Source organism: Centrocercus urophasianus, unplaced genomic scaffold (assembly GCF_019232065.1).
Source record: "Centrocercus urophasianus isolate 14NV4802_14NV808 unplaced genomic scaffold, USGS_Curo_1.0 seq_14, whole genome shotgun sequence".
Classification (NCBI taxonomy): domain Eukaryota; kingdom Metazoa; phylum Chordata; class Aves; order Galliformes; family Phasianidae; genus Centrocercus; species Centrocercus urophasianus.
Window position 1 is genome coordinate 8,390,350 of NW_024884586.1, and position 22,321 is coordinate 8,412,670.

The window sequence follows — 22,321 nt, forward strand, 5'->3', positions numbered from 1 at the left end:
AAACTGTAAGGAAAAAATTAGAAAATAATTGGTAAAATCTTATTATTCCTAGTTGAGGGTAGTAGATTTTGCTAATCTTATCTGTACGGTTGTATACAAACACCAAGATTGCCCAACCTTCACTTTTCAAAAGTGTTTCTGTATACTACTAATACTAAAGAGAGGCAAGCTGATTCACATTCCATTTTGAAGCAACACAAATGAAGCACTTCCAGTAATGAAAAACAAGAAGTAATTTTGCTGAAAACCTAAATTTATTTCTTAGGAGAGAATTGCATCAAAATTCCTTTTTCTTTTTTTTTTTTTTTTTTTCCTCCAGCTACTGTGTCAATGGGAGGCTAAGTTGCACTGGCAAACTTCAAAATCCTGCAGGTATGAGTCTGATATGGCTTACTTTGAAATACATTCTTTTCCACTATAAAATTGTTACTTCAAAATCTCCCATGTTTTTCCCTTTCTCATAGAAAACTGCAAAGCGCCTAAGAAATATATATCATGTTCTGACAGCTTGGAAAACAAGTATGGAGCTGCATGTGCCCCTACTTGTCAAATGCTGGCTACTGGAATTGAATGTGTGAGTTTCACAGCCCTGTGATATTAATCCTCTAGGAGAAGAAGAACTTGAAAATCTTGGGAAGAATTCAGTTTCTTCCAGTGAAATGAGAGGAGATATTTCCTCTACCATGATAAGATCGATCACCAGTCTTTTTTCCACAGTGTGGACAATAAAAAAGTACACACATTTAAAAAGCGAACAAAGGAATTGAATTAAATGAATTACAAAATTAAAAATCCACTAAATATTCTAAAATATATGATTATTACCTCTGGCTCAAGTACTCCATAAGTTGCATGTCACTAGAAACCCATAGAACACGTAGTATATGTTTTCTGTTCCATTCTTTCCAAAGTATCTGCTGTTGATGGTTGTGGAGTGCAGGAGACCTAAGTTACGTGGGTCTATCTCTGTAGAGTTTTCTTTCCCTTTTATACTAAGGAAACAGACTGAGTGAAAGAACTGTAATGTCATAGGGTACCTTGATAGTAAAGAATCCTATATTGTGCTCTGTTTGTCTGAAAGATTGTTAGCAATGAGAGACATTTCTCAAAGTTTTCAAGTATGTTTAGTATCTCCCACAGTAGGTATATCTTGTAACTTCAGTGAAAGTAATTAAATTGATAGGAAAATCATAACATTGAAATCAAATAAAAAATAGAACTGATTATAGACTCACCCTTAATGTGAGTCACACACAAAATAAAATGCATCTTGTATCCCTTTTCATTCTGTAATCTGTTGATCTTTACCAGATTCCTACTAAATGTGAATCAGGCTGTGTCTGTGCTGATGGGCTATATGAAAATCTTGATGGCAGGTGTGTTCCAGCTGAAGAGTGTCCTTGTGAATATGGAGGCCTTTCATATAGAAAAGGTGAACAGATCCAAACTGAATGTGAAATCTGGTAAGAGTCAAACCATTTTCCACTGCTGAATCTCAGTTTCACTAATTTGTGCAGGTATATAACAAAGGTGTTTAGTTGACAGGAAAGTAGGAAGTGGCAAAAGCTGAAAGATGAACAGAAGGAATACAGTGACAAACCAAAGAGGTGGTAAATAGAGGCTAAAACTTGCCAGTATGTTTGTATAAATGAGTCTGACAATAAATAAGTACAAACGAAAGAGTCATGATCTACTAGTCAGCTGTATGAGCTTTGGGGATATTTATGCCACCTCTGTATCCAGGGAATAAGGGCATCCATTAGAGACTTTAACTGTAAACTACATAAGGTCAGAAATTATCAACTCCACCTAAATAAAGATGAGGGCAATCTTCCTTCCTCTCTGTAGATAAAAACAGCTTCCCAGAAAGATTACTTGCATCTCTTTAGCTGCATTCTCAGAGCACTTTGTTCAATTTCTGTTTTTTAATGTAATATTAAAAACACCAGCACCCAAAGCATACATAACTGTGACATCTGTTCTCATCAGCAACTGAAATAAACAAGCTTATATTCTTTCTTCAGTGGAAAAGAAAGCAAAAGAGACTTAACATATTTACTTCATAATGAATTTTCTCAGTAATCCATAATTATTATTTATGGTTCTTATATTAAATGTTACTTGGTCACAGTGTGCACCAGACTATTAAATGAATGTCATATCTGTAAAACTGTATGCATGTAAAAAGAAATAAGGTGGTATGTCTTTAGAATCTAATTATAGTTTCTCTTTGCACTCTCAGCACTTGCAGAAAAGGCAAATGGAAATGTGTTCAGAAATCAAGATGTTCCTCAACATGTAATCTGTATGGAGAAGGCCATATCACCACTTTTGATGGACAGCGTTTTGTGTTTGATGGCAACTGTGAATACATATTAGCTATGGTAATCTGCATCTTACTGATGCTTTTGGCTGTATCTTAGTATCAAGAAGTACCTTGTTTTAAAAGACTGATGAAAATATCCTGGGATGCACTATATCCATTAAAGCACTTTGAATCTCAATAAGCACAAGAAGTGTGCTTGTTTTCTACATATATATAATTTTAAAATAAAAAATGTTTAGTTCACAAAATGAAATTTTTAATGTGCGTGCAACCAATTTTAGATTAAATAACACTTAAAGTCAGTGCTGTGTACATCTTCGGTACCAGTCAACTGTGTCTTTCAGTGATGTCAGTTTCTCTACCGAATCAGAGGTCATCACTATTACTTCCCACAACAGTGAGGTAACTGTGATTCAGAAGTAACTTTTTCACTTCTGACTACAAATATGTGGTTTCTACGAGGAATAGAATGGTTCAGTTACCTAAACCATAAAATATCCCAGGATCTATCTATTAATAGCAAGCAGTGGATTTTAAGACATTCACAGATGGACTATCTCTCCTATGAGAGTAAATAAAGATGGCCTGCTGTACTGAAAGGCAGAATCACAGTCATGACGCATTTGTGCTTTCTATACTTTCTTGTGCTTCTAAGTTGAGAGACTTCAGACACAGAGTCTATTAAATCTTTATGCATGTGTTTTTATCTTTTTAGGATGGCTGCAATGTTAATAGACCTCTTTCCTCTTTTAAAATTGTTACTGAGAATGTCATTTGTGGGAAATCAGGGGTTACGTGCTCTAGATCCATCAGCATTTACCTTGGGGTAAGATCCTCATTTTACTGTTACTCCACAGAATAGCCATTTAAGGCCATACTTGTTTTACTTCTGGACACTTCAGGTATGTCTTGCATGTGAAATTATGTGCTTAGCCTAGAGCTTCAGTTTTAGTAGGAAACTTTAGTAGGCGTATTTTTTATCAGTTCTCATGTCAGTGTTTTAGTCCTTCAGCCTCTTCCCTTAGAAGTCATTAAATTTTTAACTTTACCCACCCCGCCAAAAGACAGTTGTTATTTTTTTTCCCAAGCTTAAGAAAGCAGCAGAATAAAACTGAGGAATTCTGATCACGGATGATCTACAAAACTACACCAAATTTCTCTTAGTCTGGATAGTACTTGCCAATTCAAAATATTTCCAGATCTCTACTATCCTACTACATGACGTGTATCTGTGAAATTACAGCAGTGATCAGTAATCCCTATTTTCACTGCTGACAGCTTCCAAAATTAGTTAACTTTTGCAGTTCTCAGCTATATTTGAACACTAATGCACAATATTATCTTCTCACCTTGGAGTCTTTCATTGTAATTAGAGAGTAGTTTATGGACAGCTGAGTTTTTACCCCAATGAACAGTCACTACAAGCAGTACACGTTTGCCATTTTACTGTGTAGTGGCACTTTTAGCTCATCAGTGCTGCACTTAGGATCTAGTTTCTAGTGCATACACCCCCATGCAAACCTTTCTACTGATTCTCTAGACATTGAAACACTATGGTATGATGTGAGTTATGTTTTAAAGTTCACATGAGAGCAGGAGAGAGTAAGCAGAAGAGCCCAAGTGATACACTGACTTTCTCTGCAACTTTTCTGTTATTTCTAAGAATACATGAAGATAAACCTCCTCTGCTCTGCTGGATGCAGATGGCTGGCTGGCTGGCTGTAATATGTGCATAAAATGTGATCAGAGTTCTAGTATACCAAACAATGAGACTAAAACAATACATTTTTAAATATTTCCTATGAAGATTTGCATTTAAATAAAAAAAATTCCACAGGAAATAAAAGCCAATCATTTTAAGATAAGATGACAATCCAAGGAAACTCGCTTACCTTTTAAGATCTTCATCACTGCTGACAGTAAGTTATTCTGAAGTTTCTGGCTACTGTAAAAAATGAGAAGATTTTCTATAGCAGTACAGTATCTGAGCTGCAACAGTGATTTCTGGAAAGTAAAAAAAAAATACTGAAACTTGATAATTTATAACATGCGCACAACTTTTCTTCCAGAACTTGACTATTATACTGCGAGATGAAACCTTCTCTATTTCTGGGAAAAATCTTCAAGTGAGGTATAATGTGAAAAAGAATGCCCTCCACCTGATGTTTGATATCATTATCCCAGGAAAATATAACATGACTCTTGTATGGAATAAGCACATGAACTTCTTCATCAAGATCTCCAGGGAAACACAGGTATTGCAGAATAACTTCTTCAGTAAACTATACTTCAATTCACATTGACCTGCTAGCTTAATGATGTTTGTCTTCACTCTGTACGATGGCAAAGGTTAGTAGCAATTCATTTTCTATTCATTACCTCCAAAACAGCAGATATTTTCACTAAAGGCTGATTTTTGTGATTATCCTTTGGCATTACAGGAATTTTTTGAGCTAAGATTTTATATTTTATGCAACAACTGCATGTTTTGGTTGAATTTGGTCTCTAAATTATGACAACTTACATTTGAGATGAGAAACACATCCACTGATGAACAGGACCTCCTGCACAATTTGCAAAGAGCGTGTGAGAGAGTATTTGTAGATCACAGTCACTACTAAAGTAGGAAAAAATGCCAGTAATTGAAAGGGAATGAAAGTAATAGTAATCAACTGACAGTGCTTTCATTTTATCCAGGAAACTATCTGTGGTTTGTGTGGAAACTATAATGGCAATATGAAAGATGATTTTGAAACCCGAAGCAAGTACGTGGCATCAAATGAACTGGAATTTGTGAATTCTTGGAAGGAGAATCCTCTCTGTGGGGATGTATACTTTGTAGTGGACCCCTGTAGCAAGAACCCTTATCGTAAAGCTTGGGCAGAAAAGACATGTTCCATCATCAACAGTCAAGTCTTTTCTGCCTGTCACAATAAGGTAAGAATTAGTTAGGTCTTCTTTTTAAGTCAGGTATCAATCCTCATAAGCCATGTATTGTAACTCGTATATCATGAGATTTATCAGAACCAGGCTTTCTGAAGGAAGATCTGCATTTTCAGGAATTGACCACAAATGATAAATACAGCTGATACTGCAGTGGTCATGCATAGCTGTGGAAGTTGTAGTGCTGGTGAATTTTAGGTACTTCTGCCTGAATGGATGTGGGTTTTTGTGGTTTGTTTGTTTGGGTTTTTTTTAATTTCTTTTTTAACTGATTAAATGTATGTTCAGTATGAATTTAGACATACATATCTGGAAAAACCTCATGAACTTCTATTATTAGTAGGAAAATATCTACATTCTTGTTAAAAAGAGTTCTTTGAAGTTTGATTGTTTTGACAAGTGTTCAGTGGAAATACTAGTTACTCTTACTTCAATGGAACAGATTCTCTTGACTTTCTCATATGCCAAAAGGGGCCTATAAAAAACATCTTCTGATAAAATAGGCACTAAAGAATTCAGAAAACTCATTACTTCACTTTCCAATACAGGTGAATCGTATGCCCTATTATGAGGCCTGTGTCCGAGACTCATGTGGTTGTGACATTGGAGGTGATTGTGAATGCATGTGTGATGCCATTGCAGTGTATGCAATGGCCTGTTTAGATAAGGGAATCTGCATCGACTGGAGGACTCCTGAGTTTTGCCGTAAGTTTAAGATTTCCTAAAGGCAGTTTAAGAGACGATTATTGCTAATGTGAGTATAGTATTATAGCAACACAAGAAATGGCTTATATATGCACCTCCTGTGTTTCATTCTCTTTATGGACAAATAGGTGACTTCAGTCACTTGAGTTTTGGACGCTGTACTTTTTCTTTGCTCTAAAGAAACAAAATGTTATGCCTGTTTGTACCATGGAATGATGAGAAAGAAAATGAAGTAACCACAGAAGGCATTTTATTTTTTTCTGCTGTCAGTGTATGATGAACAGTCAGTTTGTAAGCAGAAAAAATATGAAATTGTAAAAAACTGTTGTTTTTGGCTGCAATGAATTCATCTTCTGTGTGAATGTCAAGGGAATAAGGACAGCTGTGTTGGCTAGAACACTGTGAAACAGGAAAATATCAGTGTGTCCCGACACCATACATAGAGGGAAAGAGAGAGTGAGGGTGTTATAAATCAATGCTGAAGTTGTCATCATTGATAGTTTCTTTTCAGTATTCACTGTATTATGCATTAAAATTATGGAAAATCCTGCACAGTTAACTCACAAAAAAAGAAACTGACTTATATCACTAAAGCAGATTTCAATTTGCACATCATACTGGAAGTTCCAGTGGCAATTTTTTTTACTCAAGCTGCTGATAAATTTTGTCTTCCCTTCAGTCCTTTGAAAACAACGTTCTCTCTTTGAAAAATTCTGACCTTTCTCCTGGTTTTGCCATTTCTAGCTGTCTACTGTGAGTATTACAATTCTCACAGAAAAACAGGAAGTGGGGATGCTTATTCCTACGGCTCCAGTGTCAACTGCACCTGGCATTACAGGCCTTGTAATTGTCCAAATCAATACTACAAATATATGAACATTGAAGGTAATAAGCTATACTATTTCAAACCACAAAGCAATAACATAATTATTTTCCATGGTGTTTTTTTTTCCATATCACAGTTAGTAATGTTTTCACAGATGTTACCTTTAAAGCAGTTTTGCTTTCTTTATCTTACCTCTAATGCTTTAAATGCATAATTTGTTCAGTACCTGTACTACACCTGGCTTTATATTGAACTCAGGTTATCACGAAGATAAATCCTCTGACCTGTGCTAATTAAAATTACCTCTCCTTGAGTAAGAAAAGGTCTGAAGAGAACAGTATTATTTCTATTAGAAAAACAAATATAATTGGAGAACTCCCCAAAATTTACTACATATGCAGTTCCTTCTGAGGATTACACTGGATATGCTTACCTGAATGTATGAAGTTACAATCAATACAATTTCTTAGTAATAGAAATTTAAGATTTTGGATTAATACATAGTATAGGGTAAATGCTGTACTCTGAGGAATGTAAAAAGAATTTATCTTTCCTTTTCTTCAGGCTGTTACAACTGCTCTCATGATGAATATTTTGACTATGAGAAAGAAAAATGCATGCCATGTGGTAAGTAGAGCCCTGTATGCTCATCCTTTTTCTTTACAGTAACTAAAACCTTTGAGTGTTGACAAAGAAGATACTTTCCCGAGTTACTTCTCAGTAAATGATTAGCATTCATCCCTTATAACTTTTCTTCAAGATAATCTTATTGTTGTACTACTGGTATGTAAAACTAGTAGACTTAACTTAGCAATTCCCTTTAAGTTCTGTGGGTTTTCAGAATTATTTAACTTAAGATTTATTACCATATAGTGTCCTGCTCTGAAAACCTTTCATAGTAAATAATGTTGTGGATGGCCTCCCGCTACACAATTTCGATTTCCATGAAGATGTAAAATTAACAAAATAAAAACCACCCTCAGTTACAGTTGTTTATTTCATTTAACAGAATTCTTATTTGTGAAACCAGAATTTCAGCTACTGATCTTATTTACAGATAAAAAAAACATTTCCATTATCCCTAGAAAGTGAAGTGCCCTTAGAAATATGCTCATGTTGATTTGTATTAAGAGTTGTATTAAGTTCTTCATTATTTTTTAAGTAGTTTCATGTGAAGCTTATCACCAATATATGTAGAAACAAGCATTTTCAGGTTTAGCACACTAATTAGCACAATCCTTTGAAAAGACCTCATTTTTCTTCCTATCTGAAATTTGCCTTATTTGGAATATTCTTAATATGCTTCCAACTAAAAATGTAACCTGTTCTACTTCTATGTCACAGGAGATGAAAGTATCAGTGCTACTCCAGAAACTTCTTCACCTTCAACAGGTTAGTTTAAGCAGTTGATTGAACAAGTACTTACACACTAGTGTATGTCCTGATCCTTGTTTCTGAGATAAGAAGTACCCTTTTTTTGCTTGATATAATGGTATCACCAGTTTTGAATGTGTAAGATGCAGTAACAAAAAGTCAGTATCATAATTATCACAAAAAAATTCCCAGAAATATTTGTGTACACTGAGGCACAATTTCATTAGTAATGAAATTTTTTTTAGTGAGTACGGATTTCTGTCTTCTCCCTGAAACACAAAATCACACAAAATTTTCACTACAATTTTAAATGGTGATTGGCTTTATAACACTTAACAGTTTAGGAAGCTGGTCTTGGAAGTGCGTGACCAAGTACATCAAGCTCCAGTAGCCTGATCCAGGAAAGGAGCCTGTATTTACTGATCTTTGTTAGAAATTACATTACTTTCATTAATGAAAATGAGAGTTACTAGGAAAAAGGTAAAGAGGTGGTTTTATGAATAAAGCTTCTGCAAGAATTCCTGTTCAACATATTCGCTGCAAATAACAATAAAGCAATAGATCAATGAATTTTCTTAAATATTTGAAATTAAGGTAGGAATTATTTTCAATTGTTACTACTGGTAGTAGTTTTTCATTCTAAAAATAATTTTCAAATTTCTATAGGAATATTTTAATGGATTATGAAGAATTATTTCTTATCCTCTGATTTTGATTTTTTTTCCTCTTAGTAACAGCAATGCAGCCTAAAGCAACAGGAATCTCTACTGCAGTCACATTATCCACAGCTACCCAATCAACATCACCTAGTACTTCTTCTGCATCTACTGTACCAACTGAGACCAGAAATCTCACTGTAACCTCAAAAATCACAGTCCCAAGAACTTCTTCATCATCACCTCTTGTCACAATGAAGTCAACAACTGGTAAGTTATTGTATTACTGTCTAAAACACATTACATCAAACACATTCTGTAGAGAGTTGAGCTATCATTACACTAGGAAGGCATTGCAAGCTGTCTCAACATCCAAGCAAGAGACTGCAGATTAGAAGGTAGGTAAAGTAGGCTTCCAGAAAGCAGTTTAAACCAAAAATGTTCAGAAGTATGGATGGAAAGTGTATGGAAAGAGAAAGAGAAAGGATATAGATGACAGGTTAGAAATGCAACTCAAATAACTTATTGTGACTCATCTGAGAAGAATGTTAGAAGTGAGCAGTGAGCCAGCTCAGCTAAAATTGGATTTATTAGTTCAGTTTCAACCTCCATTACAGAGCTGGTTCAGTAACACAGTCATGTTCAAATAGCACCCAGTCTCAAAAATCCAAATAATAACATAAGCAGGCTTCAAGGCAAAATCACAGAGGTATCAGTGCAGTGACTACTATTCTAGGATCCTGCTCTCAGCAGGATGACTTTTCCAGCATAAATTATTTTCCAATTATATGATTTGTGGATACTCATAATGGCATGCAGCTTTCCACCAACATGCACTCCAACTAAAAAGCCATTCTGGACCCAGGCTATCAGAAGAAAACAGAGGTAAAAAGAGGTCCCACTTCACAGGACAAGAACTGGTACAAGGAAGGTCCTACAGTATGATGTTATTTAGTTTTGTAATATGGATTGTAGAAGGCTAATTCAGAATATAAGGTCAGCCAGTGACACTGTTCTTTGGGCAAAGCCTATAGAGGCTTTTGCTAATAAGTGACAACAAAGCTAACTTTTAGAAATATTATATGAAGAATGATTATAGGAAATCACAGGAAATAATAGAAAAAGATGTACAAAATGAGAACAAAGAAAAATATGAGGTAAGAGAAAACAAGTACAGGTAGGAAAGGGTGCCGTTTAGATTAGGAGAACATAAATACAGACAATCATTTAATGTTTTGACGTGCAAAACATTAAAAAGATCCAGGGCAAAAAACTATGTCTTGTGAACATGGGCAGTTTTTCATGTTTTGTCTATTTTAATTATTACATAAATTGATTACTCACATTATATTCCTTACCTTTTACTCCAAAAGAACATACAACATCAATTTTTACTATGCCAAGCATGACCTCTACAGTAACTACACCTTCCATAACTACCTCAGCGAAAGGAACCATCTTCACTGAACCAAAATCTGCAACTACTGCCTCAGTAACCATTGTTTCAACAGAGACAGAAAAAACAAGGTTCACTACACCACTCTTAGAGACTACTGTCAAAGAAGAAATGACAACCATCTCAATACCTTATACTACATCTCAGATTGCAACTTTCAGCAAGCCTGAACTAACAACAGTAGGTAAGTGTAAAAAAAAAAACATTCATTCTTACTAGATGTTTTAAAAGTGCAAATTAGTGAGAAAGGAAAATGATGACTGATGAATTGTAATAAAAATGAAAACTTCAGCGTCCTGCCAATGCAGCGAGCGTTGGACATCTGAATAAGATCTTAAAACCAACATTTCTCTCAGAGGCCTTTATCTATCTATTCACTTCCTCCAAGGAAGTAGATTAAGGTAAAAATCTTTCTGTACTTTAAAGTGAGTTTTCAAAGACAAACATACAGATGTGCATTCTCCTTAGACAACTTCTCCAAAAAATATAAATCCTGTCTGTCACAAAGGAAATGGTATTTTGGGAAGTCAAGTATACCATATGTCAACTATGACAGCTTCTTCTGTTGCTGTATACCTAGATTAGCCACTGAGACCAGAGGCTGGGACAGCATGCAGGGAGAAGTCAGCTGTGAGAAGGCACCTGCACACTATCTCTCAGTCCAAACATCTCTCACCCAGACTGTTGGGGTGCATACATTCAGGTCTCCTTCTGCCAACAATATTGGCTTAGTCTGAGAAAGCATCACAACCCGCTTTTATTAGGTACCTTCCCAGACATTGAGCATTACTGAATATCCATTTTTCCTTACAATGGAGAGAGTGAGGGAAATCAAGCAACCACTCTGCACCACCAAGTTTCAGTAGGTGACTAAGAATGATCTGAAAGCTGTCATTGGCCTGTGACACTGTTTCACTTACCTAGCTTTTTCTTGGGATGCCCATGCCCAGCTTGGAGTGCCTTTAAGGGAGATGCACAAATCTGGAGAGGTTGTTCTTCCCTTAGGAGGTCCAGGAAGAGGCATAGGGTGCTGAACGGGCCCAGTTCTTACCCCATATTTCTGTGGAGAAGCAGAAAAGGGAATGTGAAGGCAGAAGCCCCTGGTCTGTTTTTCCTTTCTGCTCAGCAAGACTGAGTGAGATCCAGGCCTGCCTTTTGTGCCCCATCCCCAGCCCTTGTATTCTGCCTAGGATCTTTGCATTCCCTCCATCTTCCTTTCTTGTCCTGCCACCTTCAATTGACTTGTGCCTTCCTTCCAGTAGCTGTAACCCACAAAAGACCAACCATGCCACACACTGTACCACATCTCATCACACAGAAGACCACCCCAGTGACACTGTCCAGCAGCACCTCTAAGACCTTTGTCTCCACAGAGGCCAGCACCACCAGCAGTACAGAAGTTCCGCTGACAAGGATACCTGTGAGCCCCACCTCTTTACCTGCCACCACAGCTGTATCTGTTTCTTTCCCCTCATCTCCATCCTCAACACGGCTGAGACCATCACATCCAGGTAAGGCTCCCTTTTGCCCTGATTCATGCTGCCACCTGCTCCTTCAAGCTCCCACCCTTCTCTTCTGAGTGTCATGTTACACAAGTTTCACTTTTGATATTCATTTTCTATTCCTATTCCTCTTGCCATACCACTCAAACTTGGGCAGTCACATTGCCCCTAATTATGTCCTTCTCCCTTGCTGCTTCAGGCATTTGACTCTGGGGCACAGAGCTTTATCACCCTACAGCCTTGTTTGAGTTTCTGCCCAACAACTAGCAGGTGGAGACCAGTTTACACACAGGCCCTCCTCTTGTAGCAGTGCTGTAAGAGAGTAGGGGGGAATAAAAGGCAGTGAGAGTGGAAGATTACAATTCTAGGATAGTTTTTGGTGAGAGAGAGAATACAAGTATGTTTTCCATACAAAGGATGCCTGGGCCCTGCACAGCAATGGCAAACTTGGGCCAACAAATGCTGCCTCCTTGCTGCGCAGATAAAGAAACCAGGTGCTGATCCTGGGTGCAAAAATATCACCAGTGGAGGGGTGGGCAAGAAGATGCTCAAACTCCAGGGTACATTTCCCCCACATAGACCTGTAATGCTCCACATGCCCAGGTCTTCATGGTATTGACCAGGACAGTCTCCTTTCAGAAGATGCCACAACATGCTTCACATAGGATTCTTCCCAAGACTCAACCATCGTTTTTTCTCATCACTTTCTTTGTAGCAAGGAAGCCAACCAGAGCTTAGACTGCAACTAGTAAAGTAGTAACGAATGAATGCTCTGGTCAGGAAAGAGATATTAATGCCTGTTTCATCAGTAACCTCAGCTGCTCCAGGAACTCTACCCAACACACTGCGAAACAGACATGATCCATATTCATATATATACATATATATATATTCATATATATATCCATATTTAGCATGTATAGTAATGAGACCAATCAACTTCTGATTTCCAATGGCAGCCTCCAAGACAACTGTGCTGCCTCTCACCACAGAGAAGACTACCCCTGTCACATCTTTCACCAGCACCTCCAAGACTTCTGTCTCCATTGAAGCCAGCCCCACTACCAGCCCAGAAATCCCACTGACAACAACATCTCCTGTCCTCAGCAGCACCCTCAGCACCAGGCTACCAACTCCTGCCCCATCAACACTCTTCTCCACCTCACCTCCAATCTCCATGCCAAAAACAATTCCTACAACGCTAAGACCCAAGCCTTCTTCCCCAACAACCAGTGCTTCAACAGAGTTGCTGATACCTGCATCCTCCACACCCTCCACAGCCAAAACCAGTCTGCTGTCATCATCAGCATCTTCCCCTTACTCAACTATGTCCTCGACAGCACTAAGCACATCACATCTCGGTAAGTCTCCCCCTAGTCCTTCCCAATTCTACTCCTTCTCACTGCTTTCCCAGTACTTCCCCTTTACTCCTGATGTACAGTATGCACCCCAGGGTTGTCACCCACACTCTCAGCACCAGGCTGCCATCTCCTGCCCCATTTACTCTCATCTCTGCCTCTACTCCAACTTCCATGAGAAAGCCCACACTACAACACTGAGACCCAAGCCCTCTTCTCTGACAACCATTGCTCCAGTAGAGTCACCTACAGCTGCATTCTCTGCACCCTTCACAGCCAAAACCAGCCTGCTGCCATCATCTGTTTCTTCCCCCTTCTCAACTGTGTCTTCCACAGCACTGAGAACATTGCATCCCAGTAAGCCTCCCTCCTGCCTTTCTCATTCCTCTGCCTGCTCTTCCTAGTTTTTGCCCTTCATTTCTCATCTACTGTGTACACCAATTTGTTGTCACGCTCCTTTGCCCACTGGTGGTGGGCATTTCTGCTTATGGTATTTGTGGTGTCGTGCTTGTTTGGATGGAGTGAGCAGCACAGCTGAGTGAAGGCTTAGCTGCTAACAAGGGTGAAGTCACCACATACTGCCCTTCTGCGAAGCTCTCTCAGCATTTTGTCATCAGGGATTTTGGGGAATTCAGGGTCACTGATTTCTCCCTTGGGTTGTGCCATACTCAGCTTGATGCATGTAGGCAGAGCCTCTGCCTGTGTCTTGGTTGAGACAGGCACATGCAGAGAGGCTCCTCTTCTAGTGAGATAGAGTGAAATGCTAGGGGGCATTCCTGAGGTGCTGTCCTTGCTGCAACTTTCTGGATAGGAGAAGGATGGAGAAGAAAAGGGCAGAAGCCACTGGCCCTTCCTTGACTCTTGCTCAGTGAGAGCTGTTGTGGCATGGCTTTATTTCACTGCGCACAAATGTGCTTTTCTATAGGAACAGTCCATCTCCTTTACCATTTTTTTCTTGCCCTGCCACTCTCAGCTGAACTATGCTTTCTTTATATGCAGTATCTACTCACAAAATGACAACTGTGCCACCCATTGTGCCTCCAATCACCACAGAGAAGACTACTCCCACTGTGTCTGCCACCAGCACCTTTAAGACCTCCATCTCCAGTGAGGCCAGCCTGACCAGCAGCCCAGAAATCCCACTGACAACGACTTCCCCTGCTCCCAGTATCACTCTCAGCACTAGCTTACCATCTGCTGCTCCATCCACACTCTTCTCCACATTGCTCCCAACTTCCACACCAAAGTCCACGCCTACAACCCTATGGCCCACACTGTCTTCTCTAACAACCAGTGCTCCAACAGAGTCACCTACACCTGCATCCTCCACACTCTCCACAGCCAAAACCAGCCTGCTGCCATCATCAGCATCTTCTCCCTTCTCAACTATATCCTCAACAGCACTAAGCACATCTCTTCCTGGTATGTATTCCTCCTGCTCTTCAAGCTGTAGTGTTTGCTCTTCCCAGTTTTGACTCTCTATTCCTACCATTCAGCACAAACCGCTTTGTTGTCCCCCTCCTTTTCCCACTGATTTTAGCACTGTCACTCCTCGGATCTGTGGTGAGTTGCTGGGTCAGTACTGCAGTTCTGTTTGGGGAGGAACTTCTTTTCTTCCTTGGAGTCCATTACTTATGAGAGAACACCCTGCCTGTGTTGGTGCGGGCAGACAGTGCCCTGTGCCAGAGAGCTTCCTCTTCCAGGGAGAGGAGGAGTTAGCTGAGCTGCTGGAGGGCGGCCTTGAGGCATTGTTTTTATCTCACCTTGCTGGGGAGGAGGGAAGAAGGGGAGGGGAAGAGCAGGAGCCAGTGGCCAGTTCCTGCCTCTTGCCCAGCAAGTGTCAGTGTAGCAAGGTCCTACTTCCCTGCCCTTCTGCATAGCCCAGGGCTTCTGTATGGGAACAGTCTACTTCCTTTCTTTTCCTTTGTAATCCTTTAACCAACCAATGCTTTCTTTCCTGCAGCTTTCACCCATGAAACAACAACTGTGCTGCACATGGTGCCATATATCACCACGGAGAGGACCACTGCCACACCTGTTACCACCAGCACCTCCAAGACCACCGTCTCTAGTGAGGCCAGCCCCAGCAGCAGCCCAGAAGTCCCCCTGACAACGACATTCCCTGCCCCCAGCAGCACTCCCAGCACCAGGCTGCCATCTTCTGCCCCATCCACAGTCACCTCCTCTCCTCCGACCTCCACAATGAAGTCCACACCTACAACACTAAGGCCCAAGCCTTCTTCCCCACTGACTAGTGCTCAAACGGAGTTTACCACACCTGCTTCCTCCACACTCTCCACAGTCAAAACCAGTCCAGTGCTGTCATTAGCATCTTCCACTTCTTCAGCTGTATCCTTCACAGCACTGAGAACATCGCATCCCAGTAAGCCTCCCTCCTGCCCTTCTCATTCCTCTGCCTGCTCTTCCCAGTTTTTGCCCTTCATTTCTGGTCTACTGTATACACCAATTTGTTGTCACACTCCTTTGCTCACTGGTGGTGGGCATTTTTGTAGGGTTTATAGGGGGTTGTTTGCTGTGCTTCATGACATGATGGACTAAATGGCTGACTGGATGCTTAGCAGCTAATTAGGGTGAAGTTGCCACATGCTGCCCTTCTCTAAGGCCCTCTCAGCATTCTGGGGAATTCAGCTGGTGCACTGGTTTCTCCCTTGGATTATGCTTTACCCAGCTTGATGCATGTAAGCAGTGCCCTCTGCCTGTGTCTTGATAGAGACAGGCACATGCAGGGATGTTCCTCTTCCAGTGAGATACAGAGGGTAGTGAAATGCTAGGGGGCACTCCTGAGGCGCTGTCCTTGCTGCAACTTTCTGGACAGGAGGAGGATGGGGAAGGAAAGGGCAGAAACCACTGGCCCTTTCCTGCTTCTTGCCCAGTGAGAGTCAATGCAGCATGGTTCTGCCTTCTCGTTCACATGCCTGGCTTAGGTCCTCCAGCAGGATCAGCTAGCATTGTTTCCCTTCCATTGTTACCCTTCAACCGACTTGTGCTTTCTTCCTGCAGCCTCCACCCAGAAAATAACAACCGTGCCACACATCGTGCTGCCAGTCACCACAGAGAAGACTACTCTCACTGCATCTGCCACCAGCACCTCCACAACCCCAGTCTCCATCGAGGCCAGCCCCACCAGCAGCCCAGAAATCCCGCTGACAACATCCTCTGCCCCTAGCAGCACTCTCAGCACAAGGCTGCCATCTGCTGCTCCGTCCACACTCTCCTCCACACTGAAGATCAGGCCTACAACCCTGCGGCTTAAGCCTTCCTCCATGACAACCAGTGCTCCAGCAGAGTCACCTACACCTGCATCAACCACACCCTCCACAGCCAAAACCAGCCTCTTGTCATTGTCTCCGTCTTCCTTCTCTACTGTGTCCTCAACAGCAGTGAGCACATCATATGCCAGTAAGCCTCCCTTCTGCCCATCCCACTGCTCTGCCTGCTCTTCCCACCCTACATTCCTACCTCACAGCACAAACCATGCAGTTGTCACGTGCTTTGATTGTCACCCTCCTTACCTGCTGCTTTTTACACTGTAATTCATGGAAGAACATGTGTTGAAGTCCCGTGGACTGTCTTGATTCTTCCCATGCTCCTTGGATTGAGCTTTTCTTCCTTGGAACCCAACTGGTGCTTTGCTTTAGCTTTTTGATCACTGATCACTTTGATTTTGAGCATTGATATTACAGTGATGCTTTAGATCTTTATGAAGTATGCTGGCATATCATAAACAGGTCTGTTTCTCTCTCTGGCATCTCTCTGGTCTGGGAGTGGGCAAGATGGTGATAGTTACACAGCTTTCACAGCTGACGCCAGCTGTCCAATGAGATATTCCATGCCACACAAATTCATAGTCAGCAATAAGATCAGGGTTGATATTTTTCAAAAGAGCCATTCCTCAAAGGCTGGTATAACCTCCGTGTACTCGGTAGGAGGTGGTGAGTAATTTCTATGCATCACTTGGGCATTAGTTTCTATTGTACATTTCTCTATTCAGTTATTCCACTTTCTTGTGAAATTTCAAGTGTTTTGACACTTGAGTCTTTCCCTTCTTTTGCCATTCCAGTCTTTTCCCCCCTTTCTCATGAGGGGAACTGAGCCAGTGGCTGAATAGGGTCCTAGAAGTCATCCAGGGTCAACATGAACTGCAATTCTCTTTGGCCCTCTCAGGCTCTTTTCCCTTCCAGGTATTGGAGTTATTGTGCTGGGGCTCAGGTCTCACACTTGGAGCCTGCCCTGTGCATCATGAAACAGGAAGATGGGATGATCTACCAGTGTCTCAGCTAGGTAAAGGGATGTGCAGAAAGGCTCTATTTCTGGGGAAAAGCAGAGAGTGCTGAGGCGCTGGAGGGCTTCTACTTGGAGCAGCTTTCTCCTACTCATCTGGGAAGGAGCAGGATATGGAGAGAGAAAGGGCAGGAGCCACTGGCAAATTCCTGCCTCTCGACCAGCAAGACTCAGGGCAGCACAGACCTACTCTTGTTGCCTATTTGCCTGACATGGAATTTCTGCCTGGGATCAGCGATCCTTCCCTGGTTACTCTTCAACTGATTCCTCTGCTTTCTTTATAGCAACCACCCACAAAGTGACAACTGTGCTGCACATGGTGCCATATATCACCACAGAGAAGACCACTCCCACGATGTCTTCTGTCAGTACCTCCAAGTTCTCCATCTCCAGTGAAGCCAGCCCCACTAGCACCCCAGAAATCCCACTGACAACATCCCCTGCTCCTAGCAGCACCCTCAGCACCAGACTGCCAACTCCTGCCCCATCTACACTCTTATCCACCTCTCCCTTAACCTCCACTCCAAAGCCCACACCTACAACACTGAGGCTCAAGCCCTCTTCCCTGACAACCAGTGTTCCAGCAGAGTCGCCTACAACTGCACTCTCCACACCCTCCACAGCCAAAACCAGCCTGCTGCCATCATCTGTTTCTTCTCCCTTCTCAACTATATCCTCAACAGCACTAAGCACATCTCTTCCTGGTATGTATTCCTCCTGCTCTTCAAGCTGTAGTGTTTGCTCTTCCCAGTTTTGACTCTCTATTCCTACCATTCAGCACAAACCGCTTTGTTGTCCCCCTCCTTTTCCCACTGATTTTAGCACTGTCACTCCTAGGATCTGTGGTGAGTTGCTGGGTCAGTACTGCAGTTCTGTTTGGGGAGGAACTTCTTTTCTTCCTTGGAGTCCATTACTTATGAGAGAACACCCTGCCTGTGTTGGTGCGGGCAGACAGTGCCCTGTGCCAGTGTCTTGAATGGACATGACACATACAGAGAGTTTCTTCTTCCAGGGAGAGGAGGAGGTAGCTGCAGTGCTGAAGGGTAGCCCTGATGTTCTTAACCCATCTTCCTGTGGGGGGAGGGACAGGATCGGGAGGGAAAGGACAGGAACAACTGCCACATTCCTGCCTCTTGCCCAGCTAGTCTGTGTGGCACAGTCCTACCTTATAGCCCCATACCCCTAGCCCCATATCCCTACCTGCTGCGTGGGAACAATCAGCCTCCTTTCCCTTTATTTGTTACCTTTCAACCTTCAGCTGACCTATGCTTTCTTTCCAGCAACCTCCACCCACAGAACAACAACTGTGGTGCACATGGTGCCATATAACATCACGGAGATGACCACCCCCATCAGCACCTCCAAGACCTCCATCTCCAGTGAGGCCAGCCCCACCAGCAGCTCAGGATTCCCACTGACAACAACATCCCCTGCCCTCAGCAGCACTCTCAGTACTAAGCTGCCATCTGCTGCTCTGTCCACACACTCTACCTCACTCCCACCCTCCACACCAGAGCCCATGCCTACAACCCTACAGCCCAAGCCTTCTTCTCTGACAACCAGTGCTCCAACAGAGACACCTTCACCTGTCTTCTCAACACTCTCCACAGCCAAAACCAGCCCACTGCCATCATCTGCATCTTTTCCCTTTTCAACTGTGTCTTCAACAGCACTGAGCACATCGCAACCCTGTAAGTCTGCACTTAGTCCTTCCTACTGCTCTGCCTGCTCTTCCCAGCTCTCGCCTCTTTTTTTCTACCTCACAGCACAAACCATGCAGTGTTCACCCTCCATGTTATTATCACCCTCCTTACCTTCTGCTTTTGTCATTATCATTCCGGGGACTGAGGTTCTGGGACTATGCCCTGGTTTGAGTTGGGGTGAAGCTTCTTTTCCTCCTGGGAGCAGCTAGCTTGATGCTCTGCTTTGTGATCATCAGTGCTGGTAGTACAGCAGTGCTTTAGCTGTTTCTGAGGCATGCTTCACAGCACTGAGGCATGCTCCATATCTTATTGGCCAAATGCATGCCTAAAGGTTTCTCCATGAGAACAGCTCATCTTTGCCATTTTTTTCTTGCCCTGCCACTCTCAGCTGAACTATGCTTTCTTTATGCAGCAACCACTCACAAAATGACAACTGTGCCACCCATTGTGCCTCCAGTCACCACAGAGAAGACTACTCCCACTGTGTCTGCCACCAGCACCTTTAAGACCTCCATCTCCAGTGAGGCCAGCCTGACCAGCAGCCCAGAAGTCCCACTGACAACGACTTCCCCTGCTCCCAGTATCACTCTCAGCACTAGCTTACCATCTGCTGCGCCATCCACACTCTTCTCCACATTGCTCCCAACTTCCACACCAAAGTCCACGCCTACAACCCTATGGCCCACGCTGTCTTCTCTAACAACCAGTGCTCCAACAGAGTCACCTACACCTGCATCCTCCACACTCTCCACAGCCAAAACCAGCCTGCTGCCATCATCAGCATCTTCTCCCTTCTCAACTATATCCTCAACAGCACTAAGCACATCTCTTCCTGGTATGTATTCCTCCTGCTCTTCAAGCTGTAGTGTTTGCTCTTCCCAGTTCTCACCCTTCATTCCTACTATTCAGCACAAACCGCTTTGTTGTCCCCCTCCTTTTCTCACTGATTTTAGCACTGTCACTCCTCGGATCTGTGGTGAGTTGCTGGGTCAGTACTGCAGTTCTGTTTGGGGAGGAACTTCTTTTCTTCCTTGGAGTCCGTTATTTATGAGAGAACACCCTGCCTGTGTTGGTGCGGGCAGACAGTGCCCTGTGCCAGTGTCACGCAGTTTCCTTTTCCAGAGAGAGGAAGCCTTCTATCTCTTTCTCTTCTGGTGTTGGAGGGCAGCCCTGATGCATTGTTCTGAGCTTTCTAGGGAGGGAAAAGTAAGAAGTGGGAAAGGAGCCAGTGGCCAATTCCTGCCTTTTGACCAGCAAGAGTTAAGAGCACAGCAAGATCCTACTACCCCACATGCGTAGCCTGGGGCTTCTGCCTGGGAACAGACAACATCATTTCCCTTCCAATGTCTTCCTTCAACCAACCTACGCTTTCTTTCCAGCAACCTCCACCCTCAAAAAGACAACTGTACTGCACGCTGTAACGTATACCACTACAGAGAAGACCACTGCCATACCCGCTACCACCAGCATCTCCAAGACCTCCATCTCCAGCGAGGCCAGCAGCCCAGAAGTCCCACTGACCACGACATTCCCTGCCCCTAGCCGTCCTCTCAGCACTAAGCTGCCATCTGCTGCTCCGTCCACAATCTTCTCTACTTCGCCCCCAGTGTCCATACCAGAGCCTACACTTACAACCCTCTCTCCTTCCACATTTCCCTCTTCTGAGAGTGCTACATATTCGTCCTCCACACACAACACCACGTTTTCTTTTACTCCGCCTGGTGAAACATTTTCAGTAGCATTTCCCACTGCTGCCTCTGCCAAATCCTCTCCAGCTGTGATCCCAAGTCTTTTACCTACCACAATTAAGTTTGCTCCCAGTATCACCACTACTGCTTCCACAGAGATCCCATCCACTGAACAGACATCCATTCAAACGACGACATTAACCACCACCCGTACCACATCAGCTCTTTCTGTCACTTCTGGTCTTTCAACTTCCATGTCTCCTTTTAGGCCATTGACAGTACCACAAGGTGAAGTATTTCCTTGTCATTTGCTGTATCATATTTTAGAGTTTAGTACTTTTTTTGTGTGTGTGTGAATTTTTCTGAGATATATTCTTTGCTAATCCAATTATATATTGACTGTATTTTTTGTTTTGAGCTTTCTGCATTAATATGGAAACGTTGCCTTGAAGTCTTTGTTCTCACAGTGCATTGATGTTTACATGAGGAGGTGGGAGAGGGGGCAGGAGGGGCAGTTATAAATGCTTTTATGCCTTAACCGCTGTTTGAGGACCCAGGAAAGAAAGAACTTCTCAATTTCAGCCAATTCCTGCGTTCTCTTTTGGGTTAGTTCCACAGACAAAGGAGAACCTATCTGGAAAGCATACTTCAACCATATCATACTGCCTCCTTTACTGTAAACTGTTCCTTTTCTACTGTCTATCTTACAGCACTTTCACTGTGCGTTTTCCTCTTAGTTTATGATGTGCAGGTAGAGGAGAGTACATTAGTGTGTGTGATTGCCTCAGTGTTAACTGAGCCTTGCCTTCACCAATGCTCGTTCTGTCTATAACCTTTCTTCAAGCAGGGAGTTCCAAAGTTTAGCTGATAATATTGCGTCTGTAAAGAAACAAAATCTTAGAAATGACCAAACCAAGAATTTTTCAAGTCCATTGCATCCATTATTTGAACCAGAAATAATTCCCTGCAAATTAGCCAGCTCATTGTTTCATTTATGTCTTTGTGGTTTCATCAGTATCAGGAATAGAAGTTTTTTAGACTTAATTTTTAGACTCCATCATTCATATAGATGTTTGTTGTCCTTTTTCTGTGTTTGACAGAGTTTTGTAAAAAAGTGGAATATGAAGAAAACATAACTTACAGAGGCTGTTCTGCAAACATCACTTTGAGCCGATGTGAAGGACTGTGTCCATCTTCAGCAAAGTAAGGATACTGGAGAGCTTCTATAATATAAGTACACTAAGGCTGTTTCTTCTTTAGCACCTGTGAGTAGTGCTATTTGTCAGCTATCACTCCCTTTACAAAATCTTTAGAAAAAGATGTGTGTGATCTATACCCAGCAATGTAGTGTTGGGGTACGAGCCAGCTAACTGGAAAGAGCACCTGTACAGAACAACAGTGCGTAGAGAACTACAGTGCACACAGGGAATATCTTCTCACCTAAACTTCTGAACAAAGTATGGCAATACTGCAAGGTTTGGG

General features: G+C 42.2%; 1 protein-coding gene across 1 annotated transcript in view; it reads left to right on the plus strand.

The window, feature by feature from the left end:
- MUC6 (mucin 6, oligomeric mucus/gel-forming) overlaps window positions 1-14,004 on the plus strand; it is a 29,050-nt gene extending 15,046 nt beyond the window's left edge. Inside the window, exons 17-31 of the mRNA XM_042815067.1 lie at window positions 320-372; window positions 465-574; window positions 1,312-1,463; window positions 2,243-2,384; window positions 3,042-3,152; window positions 4,396-4,581; window positions 5,024-5,263; window positions 5,818-5,974; window positions 6,719-6,859; window positions 7,365-7,427; window positions 8,912-9,100; window positions 10,204-10,470; window positions 11,660-11,797; window positions 12,748-13,149; window positions 13,958-14,004. Coding sequence (XP_042671001.1) covers window positions 320-372; window positions 465-574; window positions 1,312-1,463; window positions 2,243-2,384; window positions 3,042-3,152; window positions 4,396-4,581; window positions 5,024-5,263; window positions 5,818-5,974; window positions 6,719-6,859; window positions 7,365-7,427; window positions 8,912-9,100; window positions 10,204-10,470; window positions 11,660-11,797; window positions 12,748-13,149; window positions 13,958-14,004 — 2,398 coding nt within the window. The remainder of the gene's footprint in view (window positions 1-319; window positions 373-464; window positions 575-1,311; window positions 1,464-2,242; window positions 2,385-3,041; window positions 3,153-4,395; window positions 4,582-5,023; window positions 5,264-5,817; window positions 5,975-6,718; window positions 6,860-7,364; window positions 7,428-8,911; window positions 9,101-10,203; window positions 10,471-11,659; window positions 11,798-12,747; window positions 13,150-13,957) is intronic.
- The last annotated feature ends 8,317 nt before the right edge of the window (window positions 14,005-22,321 follow it).